This window comes from Phaethon lepturus, unplaced genomic scaffold (genome assembly GCF_000687285.1).
Source record: "Phaethon lepturus isolate BGI_N335 unplaced genomic scaffold, ASM68728v1 scaffold24317, whole genome shotgun sequence".
Taxonomy (NCBI): domain Eukaryota; kingdom Metazoa; phylum Chordata; class Aves; order Phaethontiformes; family Phaethontidae; genus Phaethon; species Phaethon lepturus.
The window spans coordinates 1-14,299 of record NW_010552857.1 but is presented as its reverse complement, the minus strand read 5'-3'; the positions used below and the strand labels follow the sequence as shown (position 1 = coordinate 14,299).

Sequence of the window (14,299 nt, the reverse complement as noted above, 5' to 3'; positions counted from 1 at the left end):
TTTTCCCTCTTTCCTGAGGACATTTTGGAACAGAGCAGGGTGTTTCAGGAGCTTGCTTGGAAGCATGTAGGAACTCACCTGTGCACCTGACGATACACTGGGGAAGGGCAGCTGAATATAACGCTTACTTGCTACTGAATGAATCTGTGGCTTGTCCAGCTAAGAATGATGGGCACCATTACTATCATGGTGAAATGAAAATAATACTCTCATTAAAGTCATCTGAGGAAATTTAAGTTGGTTCCATCTCCTCTGCCCCTCAGGCAGGAAGAGTGGAGCTTCATATGATCCTATGCACCGAAGTCCTTTATACTGTGGTGCTGAAAGTACAAGCCTTTGGGAACTGAAGAAGGTAAGACATTCTTATGTTGCTGATTACAGTGTTTCTTAGTGTGGCCGTTGGATTGAGAGAAGAAAATTAACTGGGTTATTCTTGGAATAGCTACCTGGATAACAAAACAGAACAGTTAAATGACACATTGTTCAGCTTTAGTCTTGTATAGTTACATACACCGCTGATACTCTGGAGTAGGGAATAGGAATTTTCAAGTGGAGATTTGAACAGTCTTCTTTTTTTTACTTTTGGATCTTAAGTGCTGTATCCATAAAGCTTTTTAGTGTTGAATTAAATAAAATTGTAAGTAAGGATGTATTTAACTCAAACAAAAGATGAGAACTTGAAGTTCTTCAGTTGTTCAAGGACTGAGCACATCAACCTTGCACTACTACATGCATCTGTGCATTATTTACAGAGTGGTCTTATGACATAGTGGTGTTGTCAGGAGTCAGATACGTCAACATGAATAATGATTGCCTTTATTTTTAAAGTAGAAATAAATGATTCATTCATGTTTTTTCAGCTTTCTGAACATTTTCATCCATCTGTGGCCCTCTTTGCAAAAACAATTCTAGAAGTAAGTGTTTTCACTAGTCTGTAGCTTTGAAGCTTGATTTTTTTGTTAGCTGTCTTTTGCCATTTGAAAAAATACTCCTTGCACTCTGCAGGTAACTAGCAGCTCCGCAGCACTGTAACATAGACTCAAATGCAAAGCTTTTCATGGAATTAGTGTTTTATCTAAAGGAGACTGCTCACGGAAATAATTAACTTGGTAGAAAATGTGGGTATTACATGACTCTTAAAGCTTTTTTAGAGTTTTGGTCTTTCTTTTTATTTGAAGTGGGTTTGTTATGTGGGGAGCCCTGCTGTTGGAACAAATTCTTTTTTAATACTGCTGTGGTATCATGCCAAAAATACTTAAACCTACACAAACATATATTTTAAATATATATTTTCATTTGAATATATGGTATCCAAATAGTGCTGAGTATTAACTGCTGTTAGCACAGTACATTGCATTTCATCACTGAAACAAAGTGAAGGAATTGTTTTTAGTTAGGAAAATAGTGAAATTCCAAAAATAAGAACCTGTACAGGAGTGTATTAACTGGTGAGGCTTATATGATGAATTATCCCCAAGTCTTTATCTTTTTAAAGTATGGTTTAATGTCGTTCTGGGACTGTTGGAGTCCTCTGTGTTTAGCTGCTGTCTTTCTAAAATGAAGACCTTAATGATTTTTGGCTTTTTTCTTCTTTCAGGGAAATCACATTCAGTACTCTGGTGACCCTTTGCAGGATTTCACATTAATGAGATTCTTGGATCGCTTTGTGTACAGAAATCCCAAACTCCATAAAGGCAAAGGTACGAACCTCTCTGTACATACTAGCGTATGATCTTGGTTATTGATGGTGACCAAACTCTTTTTCTCTCAGATTGCGAAGTCACTCTTCATGCTTGTCGAGTATTCAGGGTGCATGTGGTACAACAGAAGAGCGGGATCAGTCTGCAGGGCTGCAAGGGAGACATCTGCAGCTCAGAACCAGCTGACAATCACATACTGCTGACTCTCACATCTGCAGTGCAGAAATTGCTAGCCTAGCAGGAATAAGCAAAGTGATAGGGGAATGTAAAGACTACAGAATGATTAAGGTTGGAAGGGACCTCTGGAGGTCATCTGCTGAAGCAGAGCCACCTAGAGCAGGCTGCCCAGGCTGTCCAGATGGCTTTTGAATGTCTCCAAGAGTGGAGAGTCCACAGCTTCTCTGGGCAACCTGTGCCAGCGCGCAGTCACTATCATAGTGAAAAAATATTTCCTGGAGCCTCCTGTGTTTCAGTTTGTGCCCATCACCTCTTGCCCTGTTGTGGGCAGCACTGGAAGCTGCCTGGCTCTATCTTCTGTACACCCTCCCTTCAGGTGTTTATATATATTGTTGAGATCTGCCCTGAGCCTTCTCTTCTACAAGCTGAACAATCATAGATCTCTCAACCTTTCCTCACAGGAGAGATGCTGTAGTCCCTTCATCAACTTAGTGGCCCATTGCTGGACTCTCTCCAGTATGCCTATGTCTGCCTTGTACTGGGGAGCCCAGACCTGGACACGGCACTCCAGGTGTGGCCTTGCAAGTGCTGAGTAGAAAGGATCACCTCCCTTCTCCTGCTGGCAACGCTCCTCCTCATGCAGCCCAGGATACCATCAGTCTTTTTTGCTGGGAAGGCACGTTGCTGGCTCACGCTCAACTTGGTGCCCACCAGGACACCCAGGGTCTTTTCTGCCAAGCTGCTTTCCAGCTGGGCAGCCCCCAGCATATACTGCTGCATGGGGGTGCTCCTCCCCGGGTGCAGGACTCCGCACTTCCCCTTCTTGCACTGCATGGCGTTCCTGCCAGCCCCCTTCTCCAGCCTGTCAAAGGCCCTCTGGATGGCAGCATGACCCACTGGTGTTATCACCGTTCTTCCCAGTTTTGTATCAATAAAGTAATTTGTTTCTGATTTATGTTCTGCCACAGAAAACACCAGCAGTGTGGTAATGCAGCCAAAGAAGAAGCAGTTTATGAAAGATATGCAGAATCTTGCAGGTAAGCCAGCCCCTTTTCAGTTAAAATTATGATTGATAAAGAATTCTTATTGTAGGCCTATGTCATCTGCACTGTCTATGCTATTTTTGTTAGCAATAAAAGAAAGTCCTGTCCATCAGGAGTGCAGTGCTGGTGCCTGATGTTCTGGATCAGGTCTAATCTTCTTGTAAGGGTGCATGGAATCTCCACAGCTGAAACTTAGGATCTGTTGAATCATTTTAAGATCAAATGACATAGAGAAAGTTAGTTACCTCAGCTGTTAGCTTTTTGAGTAGGAAAATGCTTTATCTTCTACTGTAGCACTTGGCTTTAAACACCGATTTTTTTTTTTTAAAGACCTTTCTTTTCTCCCTGTTTCCCCCCCCGCTAATTGTAAGTAGTAACTCCTTTTTCTTATGCAATGCATGATGATGAGCATACCTTCTGTTTAGCCATCCCATTAAGAAATGTATAACAGCAAAGGACAGGGCTACTGAAAACTGCATGCCTTGTTTTCTGTGCTGTTTTTGCTACGACCTGGGTATGCTTCTTATCCTTCTGTTACGCTAAGTTACCTTTTCCTGCATGCCTGTAAAAGGAAATAGACTCCCCTGGTAAAGAGTAGATTTGCAACCTTATATAAAAAGCTTAGAACATTGTTACAAAGTTGTTTTTGTTTCCAAGTTACCATATAACGACTTTTATTCTGCTTATTATGGTTAAAAAATGACTTAATCTCAGAAAATTGGTTTATGCAATGATTTAAATCACATTAAGCTCGCTCTTTAAATAATATGGATTGCTCCATACAATGCCATAGCAGCAGCTATTGTTAGGATTAGTGTAAGGTATCTCTGTCACTGTTACTTTCTTAGGAGTCTTCCTGCCTCCAGATAGAGGCTGCCTTTTGTCTAGTCCCACTGTTCCCAGTGATTAAGGGCAGGATTTGGACATAAGAACCAGCAGTTAAAAATTCAGGGTAAACCATCAGTAAAACATGCTGTTTGAGGACAGAAGTAGTACCACCTTCTGTGGTAGAGTCTCTGTAACGTTCCCAGGGATGCCCTTTCCTCTTAACTTTGGGTCTGTTGTGTTGCACAGAGGTTTTAGCTATATAGATTAGCTGATGTACCTTTACTGATGCATGGTTTTATGGATATCAAAACTTAAAGCAGGAATTTTTATGTAAAATGCATTTGAAGGTACAGTTTGTTTATCATACTCTTTATTCTGAGTTGAAGGAGCAGACTGAGCATTTAGAACTGGATTTGAGGAATTTAGGTGTTCTACAAATGAAACATCTGGTACAAAAATATGGATGTATTGATATGGATACAGAAATCTTTACCTGTTGCATGTAGCTCATTACTGCTGAGGCTTAGAGAACTGAGATTGCAAATCCTCTGGTACCTTCTATTCCATTTGAAGAGTCCTCTATGAATATGCTCATCTGTTTTCAGAAACTTGGACCCTTGTCACTTAGAAAATACTATAATTTGTGCCCACTAAGATAATCAGTAGCTCTTTATGCTTTGGTTTATTTCTGAGGTAGAGGAGGAAAGAGCAATATATGAGGGTAAGAAGCTTCTTCACAGGGAACCTGATCAGTACCCTACTCAATCTGCTGTTGTGGTGTCATATTCTGCCTCATTTCCTCAGAAATGGAGGCAAGGTGAAGCTCAATCCCTTCCTTATGCTCAGCTGGTGTATGGTCCTGTCTTGCAGCTGCTGATGAGCTTTTCCACTGCCAGGAGTGCTGGGCAGGAGTGGTTCCAGTGTTTTAGGGCATGACAGCAAGTTTATCTTATTTCCTACCTCTTTTTTTTTTCTTTTTTTTTTTTTAAATGCATTCCTCCTGTAGGTGATCCCTTGCTGATCTTTAAGTTAGAACCTGGTTAGGGCTATGCCTCTTGAGTTCTTCTACGGGTTCTGCTCACGTCTAGGTATCAGTATATACACTGAGAACTGTTAGTTTGAAGAGGTTTTGAGATTACCTCCACTTTATTTAATGGGTGACACTGCGTATCTGCATACTTCTGTCTGTGCATGCTGTTTAACCTTTTAAAAGGTTAAGAATGAAAATCATTTCAACTTGAGGCAAAATCATCTCTTTTTTTGTTTTTGCAGTCAACAGTAAGGAATTCCGTGCCAAAGATGAAAGCAAAATCCCAGTGGATGAAGTGTTTTTTCACAGGTAATGAAATACTTGTGAACGTTCATTTTAAGTGTTGGGTTTTAATGCAATGCCATCAAAACCCATTATATTTCATAAGTATTCTCTGGTATTCCAAATGTTGGCAAAATTTGATTGAGTGGCTTGTGATATTAGTACTTTCCTTAGAACGTAATTTCAACATTTGGCAAAAATGCTTAGGAAAGCATCACTTATGAACAAAGGCAATCAGTGCTCGTAGTCTAAAATTCAGTAAGTTGACATTGTAATAAAGAAACCTTAAACAATGGGTAATGATGAATGTCTTGTGGGTTGTAATTCTTATGCATTAGCAGTATATTTTAAAATATCTGGAATATACCTTGCTTATGTTACTAGCATCAAAGCTTATTAGAATGGAACAATGCAAAAAAAGTCAGAGGAGCTGGTTTTCTGTGTATTTCTTTTTTATTATTCATAGCTCTTTCCATTTAGTTGGCATTCTTTTCAGATTATAATATAAAAATGCAGCTGTAACACTAAAATTGAAGTGATACACATTTGGCAAAGATTTGTTCTTACTAGATCAAAATACGCGTTACCTGTGAGTGTTTCCTTAGGAAATTGGTGTTTGAATTAACTTCATTTCTCTTGTTTAATTCACTTTAGATTTTGTTTGTTTGTTTTTTTGTTTAATGTATTCATTGCTGTAGGGGCTTTTAAAATTTTTTGAAGTATCAGGTTAATGGAACTTACTCATTTTAATTAATTCATATTATAATATTGAGGTGTATAATGTTAGTTAATAAATAAAATAGCAGTATTAATTTTGAGATTAAAGAAAAGCAGCTTAAAAGCATGCCCCTGTCTGAAAAGTTAACAGTATTATTACACTGAAGATGACTGAAACTGGGATTACACATTAGAAGTATTCCATACAAAGTGCAGTACTCTTTTGCTCTTGTATATGATCAAATTTGCCTTCTGTGTTTGGTGGTTCCTTAATATGAAATGAAGAGGAGAAAGTGGTTTAAAATGTCTGACAGAAGGTAAAACTAAGCACACAAAAAAAGAGGACTACAGGGGAAAATTTAACAGAACCTTTTGGGTGAATCTCTTTTATATTCCCCACCCCCGGCCCAGTTAGCTTCAAGTTGAACTACATCCTTTCTTCCTTATCAGTATAAGGTAGATTTTCACATCTTTCTTGTGCCTTTTTATAAATTCACTATGTTCAAAATAATTTCTGGCACCTTTGGCTGTGAAATTTCTTTGGTTTAAATCTTACAGTAGTGGCTTACTCTTTGAAAAACAAAGAAGATATCTCTGATTTGAGATGTGCATGAAATTGTTACTTAAAATTTTCAACTGGCAACATACATGTGAAACAATTTGCATTTTTTTTTTTTAAAAAACTTGTCATGAAGATCACCTGTAATTTTGTGCCTGAAAGCAATATATTATTTCAGATTTTATTCAAAGTTTGATAAGAGGAGAGAGAAACAAAACCGTCAGGATGATGAAGAAAGTGTGGAAGATGTAGATGATGATGAATTTGAAAGAGCATTGGGTAAGGTTGTGCTTTTCCTTGCAGTAACTATCCCAGTATTTCCTGCTTTTGCAAATTATCAATCTATCCTTTTTATAGTTTATATCGTATAGAAGAGGCAGGTACAGGAATACGGAAGTGGAAGAAAACTGTCTTTCCAATTCCCATTCTGTGCTACTACAGCCAGCAGTTCATACTATCCCTCACATAAGCCAGCTGGATGGCTGATAAGATGGATGGCCATCTCCTAAAAGAGATCTTGCTGTCTCTACTCCAGTAACATTCAGCTTGTTCGAATGGTTGGAGATTGTCTGATTTTGAACATAAGCTCATGAGTGGCAGTTCATGTCTTTTTGTTCTTTTCCTAATGTAACCTGAGAGGTAAGTAACTTTTTCTAACAGCATGTAACACTTGCTTCTATCCTTCCTTTACTGCTTGGCCTTTTGTAGTTTCTCTCATTATTCCTAACACCTTTCCTGAGGTTATTTGTTTGCTTAGGTCCTTGAGTAGTTTTAGCTCTTCCTGTAGCATGTACATTGTTTGCTTAGGAATTAGTGTATGATTTTTTTCAGAATCTAAATTTGTTAGTGGACCATAAAATGTCCATTATTTTATGATTCCATGTTTTACTTATGCAGTAATATAAGTATTTGAAAAAAAGAAAATATATTTATCTCTTCATAACTGTTTTGTCCCATATTTTTCGAGAATTCTGAGCTCTCATAGCAGGATTCTTATTCAGTGACACAATTAGTATGGTCTTAGCGGTAATAAGAATCTGTTACTAATTGTGTTTGTCATTTTATTGTTAGTCTCTCTAATAAGTTAACTGTCTCTGAGAATTTGCTCCAGAAATTCAGAAGCTTAAATTAAGGACCCTCTAATGTTAGCTTTTTACTCTTTGAAATGAAGCAGTTGTAATTTTTCAGATTTTTATTCTACCTGCTATTTTCCTGAGTGAATCCAATGATAGGAGCTTTCACCCTCTAGTCTGCTTGCTTTTCTGTCAAAATTCTAATCTGAAAATTAACATACAAATTAGCTGGCAGGACACTTGCTTGGGGTACCTTAATAGAGTCTTTGTTCTATCTGACAAGTGTTTGAGACTTGTGATACCCACCTGCCAGCTAAGTTTGAATCGTTGGGCAATTGTGTGTCCATTTGTGTGTGTCTGCTTCCCACATCATCTAGTTCTGGCTGGAAATTATGTCCTGGATAAAAGAAAACTTCCATTTTAAAGAAAAATACTTTTCTAGAAAAAGTCCAGTTAGCTTTAGTTAACTGTTTTGTGGAGTATTTTTCTGCAGGAGTATGAACCCTTTGGTGTCAGGGCCCTTTGTTACTGATGCAGATCATATAAAGTGTTCCGGAAAATGGTTCCTAAAAATAACGTATTTTGCAATGACTTCATATTTCTTTGACTTTGTTTTGTAGTAATATACATATTTTTTTTTCCCTAGATACATTTGAAGCTGCAGATAATGCCATTGATGTTGGCCAAGATGACCTTGATTTTGCTGGGTAAGACTTTAAATTGGTTGTTTCATCTCCTGTTGTAATACCTATATAGTTTTACTCTGCAAAATTGGATAGACCTTTTTCAAAAAGACTCATCACTTGGCAAAAAAGGCAATAGCAGTTGAATGCTCAGTAATGCTGCTTTTCTGCATGTCCCATAATGGAGCATCGTGATCCCGTGGTGCTTACAGTCTGCTGCTTGACATGTGAGCCCTGTAGTATTTTATTTATACAATGCAGTGACCCAGTGAACAAGGCAAAATCTTACTTGTTTTGCATTGTCTCAGGTTTCTATTTGAGAATTACCAAGTACAAAAATAAGCATGAGGCATAATGGTACTGCTTGCTGTAAGGACTGGTTGTAACCAGACCTAACATAGCAGATAAACTTTGTGGAATCCAGAATCACAGAGCTCAATTCTCAGGAAGTCAGCATTTTCCTTCATCATACAATCATTTAGGTTGGAGAAGACCTTTAAGATCATCGACTCCAACTGTTAATGATTAAGTAGACCCTTTTTTACTTAAATTATCTGCAATGCCACTTCTGAATCAGCACAGAAACTTTTTTTCTTGAGGTGAAAGGACTAAAGCTTAAACTTCTAGTGAAACCTAAACAATTTTGTGATCCAGACTAGTGTGAGTAAAAAATAGCAAAGAGGAAACAAAAAACAACCATCTAGAAGTCTTATTTCTTCTTTTAGTAGAGTTGCTAGGGATACCAGCAGTTTGTTTTACAGAAAAGGCTTTCTGAAAAGGAGCAAAGGCACGTAAGAGACAAAATACTGAAGCTGACATTTCTGTTAATTTCAGGATAAGATTCTCTCCAGAACTTGCTAGAATGGTTGACTTTTATAATACAGTTGCATATGCCGATGTTGAAAACATACCCGAGTGCATAATACATGTTTCTTAGGTCTCAGCTGACACTTACAGTAGCTTGCAATGATGTTGAACTTTTCTAATGTAATGCTTCCTGGTAGATACATGTTACCTGGATGCAAACAGTATTTTGCCAGATGAAGTGCTAAGCTTGTTACATATTTTTTTTAGTAATATAAAAAAGAAAACCAAAGGCAACAAGAAGGGACAAAGAAATGAGGAATCCAGTGGTGACTGGGAGGATTCTGACGATGAAGATGAATTCAGTGATCTGGATGATGAGGAGGTCTCCTTAGGAAGTATGGAGGAAGACTTTGAAGACGATATGGATGAAGAGGGAGGTGTATTTATGGATGTGTCTGACGATGGTAACAGCCTAGGTAAAGTACTATGTATTATCAGAAAACAAGAAGCTGCTTTAAAAATAGGTTATCTAACATGTAATTCCATATATGAATTCAGATTTAGTTACCTAAATAGGAGCTTTGGCTTTTAAGTAAAGAAGTGAGAACAAGTTCTTCTCTGGACAATGAAGTCTTAAGTGAAACATTTCCTGGCACAGTCTCCTAGGTGAGAGTGGGACTTAGGCATCTGGGTATAAAAACCTGCAAACAAGACATGTTTGTTTCAGTCCAAAAATATTGTCAGTAACAAAAATAGCTTTATATACAAATAACTGGCTACAGTAGGCAGAAATATTAAAAGATCTCAAATAGAAAAATAAAATCTGGTACTTGGTAATTTTTTAATTCTTTAGACCTAGTTAATGTTGATTTTTTTAGATGAGGTAACTTTTATTTAAATTGCTGTCTCATAACAGCTTACTCTTCTGATACAGCTATGCACCCAAGTTTTTATTACTGCTGTAATAATAACTGATCATTGCACCCACATGGTTTTATTATCTTTTCAGCTGAAAAGCACAGTTTACACAGTATACACTTTGTGGCTGGAAAAGCACAGATTAATGGAGTATTTCAGCTAATAGTTTAAGGTCTCAGGAAGATGACTGAGGGTAAAGGAGGTAAACTATTTATACAGCTGTTAATGTTAACACATTAATCTTTCATGAGATTATTATTTCACCAAAATTACCAAGCAGACATTCAAGGTTTACATAACACCTGCTTTTAGCCTTCATATTTTATGTGTCTTAGTATAATATTTAATTCATTTTGGGTGCTGTGGAAAAAAAGCATAATGAGTGACACACCGCTGACCAATTTTTAATGGTATGGGTTGAAGAAATCCAAGATTTGATTGTGTGTGCTGTATTTTAAACTTGTTTTTTGAAGTGAAGACTCAGACCACTGTGACAATTACGCCTAAAAAGAAATTTTAGTCTCTGGTGTGCTTTAAATACATGCATATGATGTGAGAATGAGGGATTGATGTATCCTTTTTTTTTTTTTCCTGTCAGACCCGAACAATGAAAAGCAATTCAAGCTGGTCAGTAAGAAGGGCAAGAGAAAGAAAGATACGAATTTTGTGGGATCACTTGAAGGTAAGGAAATACTGCCATGATTTCCAGTCAGAAGGTTTTAGTACAGTAGATTATCTACACTTTTGGATCTGGGTTTAGATTTGAATAAGCCATAAATGAAAAGGAGTTGGTCTTACCCTTGTCCTCCCACAAGCGTGCCCCAATTCAGAGTGCCAATCTGCCGTTGAAGGACTGGGAATTCAAGGAGGAATTTTTGAAGGAAGGATGGAGTTGTACTGGCAATTTGTGCATCTGTTGCACCTGATGCACAGATTCAGGGTATTTAGTTCTTGGTTGGAAACTTTCTTTCCCCTGTTTTTTAAGAGGAGGTGGAGAGAAAGGTTTCTAACACGGCTATTTTAGATGGACTTGTTAAATAAATAAAAAACCAACCCAAAACGTGGTAACACTTTGGTTTAGTGTCTTTGTGAACTTGAAATTCTGTCTCGTAAGAATAATACTTTTTGTTTGAAGGATCCAACCGAGGAAAGAAGAGAAAACTCAAAGATGCCAGTATACTGGCGTCTGCAGAAGAGGTAAGTTTGATCAGTGCTTAGCAAAGTGTGATCAAGCATTTTACTTGTTTTTTGTAGTAAAATACTAAATTTTCTTTCCTTAAAGTTTGGCTATCTGCTGGATGAAAATGCTGGGTCTAAGTTTGACAATATTGGAATGAACGCCATGGCCAACAGAGATAATGCAAGTAAGTAAACACTACAAATAGCAGATAGTTGTAATGCTGTTTTGCTTCTTTCTCTTCAGATTTTGTACTTAAAAAGATGAACCTTCTTTAACTGAAATACACACACAGAGTCAGAAGTTACTCAGTAGGGACAGTAGCTCAACGTCAGTAAGACATGACTTGGTTTTCTTCAGTTATGAAGGGTGCCCAGCGCTAACATTACCTGTGACTACTGGAGGGCTTCAGAAAAGAGGGAGAGGCTATCATGTTGCTCTTTCACACTGTAAATAAGGACAGGCAGTATGCCATTTGTCAAGTGTGTGTGAGCTTCGGTCAGTGACCTGGATTTTTGTGAAGGGAAGACTAAGGCATGGCTGTCTTTACCTGCCTCGTAGAGTATTTCCTTGTAGTATCGGTGAAGCAGAAGAAGTTTCCCAGAAATAATTCTAATGAACTAAATGTGTATATAATGATTGAATAATCAGTCCTTTCTAGAGCTTTTACAAGTCTTGCTGGTGTCACCTAAAAATGTTACCAGCACTCAAACACTGTGTACTCCTAACACAAGTGTGCCTTAGCATTAGTAAAATAAAAAGCAATGGCAAGAGTGGTCTTAAACCCTGCGTTTCTGAGATGGTAGGACATGTTTTGTGAAATTAAAAAAAAAAACCTTTCTCTAGTGTCAAATAAAATTGTCAGCTTGCACTTTATTAACATTTATAAATACAGTAGCCAAGTTTAAACTTTCCTATGATTCATCTGTATTCCACATCATGGTCAGGTGTCCATCGGCTCCTTATTTCTCACCTTTCCTCTTACAGATATCAAACAGATCCAGTGGGAAATAGAGCGTGACAAGTGGCTTCACAATAGGGATGTGAAAAGCATCATCAAAAAGAAGAAACAATTCAGGCACAGAGGGCTGAAAAACAAGTACAAAGGCAAGAAATCGAAAAGATGAACTGGACATTTTAATGTGGACATTTTTACAATAATTATTCTAAAATAATTTTTTAATTAATCACACATCCTTCTTACTTTAATTCTTGCTGCTTAACCATGTCATTTGGTCATTCTCCCTTATGCCGTGAATTCCAGACCACTCATTGGATTTGTAATACACTGAAAAATAGGAAAATCCATGTACGTCAGCTGTAGGTTAGGCATGGCTGAAAGTGAGTCACTTTGTGGCCAGTTTTGTTGGATGTATAGTCCTCCTGTTCTGAGGACTCTACCCAACACTCTAACAGTCCAGCCACACCTATGCATAACAATAAACACTTCTGCAGTCTCTCCTGGTTTTAAGTTTTAAGCAATAATAAAATCAGTTTTATATGTAAGATGCAACAGAAGTGTCAGCCATAATTCTGAAGACAACAGCTACAAACCTACCTTCCAGAACTGATGGAAACCTCTTCTGCATTGTATATCTGAAATCTGACAAGAAAGATAAAATGCAGTTACTTTACACAACATATTTTAAGACAAATTAAATGCACTATTTTTCTAACTAGATTAGTTTTATCTAAGTTTGTCTGAGCTCCTTAGTTACAGCCACCATTAAATAATGTGACCTGAATTTACTTTTTTTTTTTTTTTAAATTGTGTCACAGACTGTGTTCAGGTCACTCGTGCAGCCTCATCATCACAGCGTTTTCTGAGCTTTCTCACAATTGTGATAACCCAATACAAGCAACAGATTCACAGGAAGCTGAATGCTTCTCATGGAATTCCCAATTTGCAAATGAAAATTGGGAAAACTACTTTGTTTCTTTACGCAGCTTTAGGTGTTCAGTGAATCCTTTTTTTGGCCGCTCTGTCAACCCAGTAGAAAATCATGTAATGATAGCTTTATGCTATTTTAATGATTTACAGCAGGTCATACAAGGATCTTATCAGTGCTAGTACTAGCACAAAGAAAGTGGTAAAAGCCTAATTCTGAGCGCACTGAGCTGTTAGATGAGCTTGCTGTACCTTACAGAACTACAGCTTAAGAAAATCTTCTGCAAAGGCATGTAAGAACTAGGACCTGGAACTGAAAAGGGGGAGAAATGAGAAACTATGAAAGCCAGCACTGAGTTACCAAGACAGGCCCATATATCTATTCTCCACATTTAGTTCTGTATTTTTTAATAAAAATGCCAAGAAAGATAGATTAAGTGTAACAGCCTGCTAGCTTCTGAATCTGGGGTAACAAATGCAAACTGATGCAGTGTTGGTGAAGCTCAGCTTGAACTTGGTGTAAGACCACGCTACTGATGATTTCGCCTTGCAGCGACCCTGCAGGTAGCAGGACCGACTGCCTTTTCCTGCAGGGGCACAGGTCTGGCAAACTAGCACTGCACCCTGCAGAGCCCTGACTACAAAATAAGGCCGCTGCTGCGCAGAGCAAATCTTGCAGTAACTAAGTTGGTGCCTGGCTTATTTTGTGTTATTTAGGACTGAAGCTAAATTGTTTGGAAGATGCTATTGCAGCGACCCTGCAGGTAGCAGGACCGACTGCCTTTTCCTGCAGGGGCACAGGTCTGGCAAACTAGCACTGCACCCTGCAGAGCCCTGACTACAAAATAAGGCCGCTGCTGCGCAGAGCAAATCTTGCAGTAACTAAGTTGGTGCCTGGCTTATTTTGTGTTATTTAGGACTGAAGCTAAATTGTTTGGAAGATGCTACTGGCTGCCTCGTCCACTTGCCAGCTGGGTCTGTTCTCTGCATGGGAAATGTCAAGTCATGGAGCCAGTGAGACCTAGAATGAAGCAAGAGGATTGCTTCAAGGGCTGAACACCAGCTGCCCAGAACAGGACTGATCAATTCCTGCCGCATTTGCAGGCATCCCTGCCGCATTTGCAGGCAGCCTCTCATTTGCAAGTCCCCATTTGAGCTGGTGCTGTTACTACCAAAACGTTCAAGATTCAGCTTTGCTCCTGGTGGCCGCAGGCTGCCTTTCAGACGCTTCAGACCAAAAATCCACGGTTTTGGTTTTGTGAAACTAAAACAGCAGCTTGTTCTTCAACAGCTGTCCTTGGGGTTCCGCATTGTGAGCGCCTACTCCGTACCTACACTAATACAAGCCAAACTACTGACCCCAACACGGCAGGTTTTCTTAAAACAAGCCGCGCACGTAGGCAGGCAGCGTACGGGC

General features: G+C 38.5%; 1 protein-coding gene across 1 annotated transcript in view; it reads left to right on the top strand.

Moving 5' to 3' along the window:
- CEBPZ (CCAAT/enhancer binding protein (C/EBP), zeta) overlaps positions 1 to 12,121 on the top strand; it is a gene marked incomplete at its 5' end in the record, with an annotated part of 16,029 nt that extends 3,908 nt beyond the window's left edge. Inside the window, 12 exons of the mRNA XM_010291363.1 lie at positions 264 to 352; positions 861 to 914; positions 1,598 to 1,700; positions 2,846 to 2,914; positions 5,021 to 5,087; positions 6,515 to 6,615; positions 8,056 to 8,116; positions 9,167 to 9,375; positions 10,416 to 10,499; positions 10,953 to 11,014; positions 11,100 to 11,181; positions 11,982 to 12,121. Coding sequence (XP_010289665.1) covers positions 264 to 352; positions 861 to 914; positions 1,598 to 1,700; positions 2,846 to 2,914; positions 5,021 to 5,087; positions 6,515 to 6,615; positions 8,056 to 8,116; positions 9,167 to 9,375; positions 10,416 to 10,499; positions 10,953 to 11,014; positions 11,100 to 11,181; positions 11,982 to 12,121 — 1,121 coding nt within the window. The remainder of the gene's footprint in view (positions 1 to 263; positions 353 to 860; positions 915 to 1,597; positions 1,701 to 2,845; positions 2,915 to 5,020; positions 5,088 to 6,514; positions 6,616 to 8,055; positions 8,117 to 9,166; positions 9,376 to 10,415; positions 10,500 to 10,952; positions 11,015 to 11,099; positions 11,182 to 11,981) is intronic.
- Between the last annotated feature and the right edge of the window lie 2,178 nt (positions 12,122 to 14,299).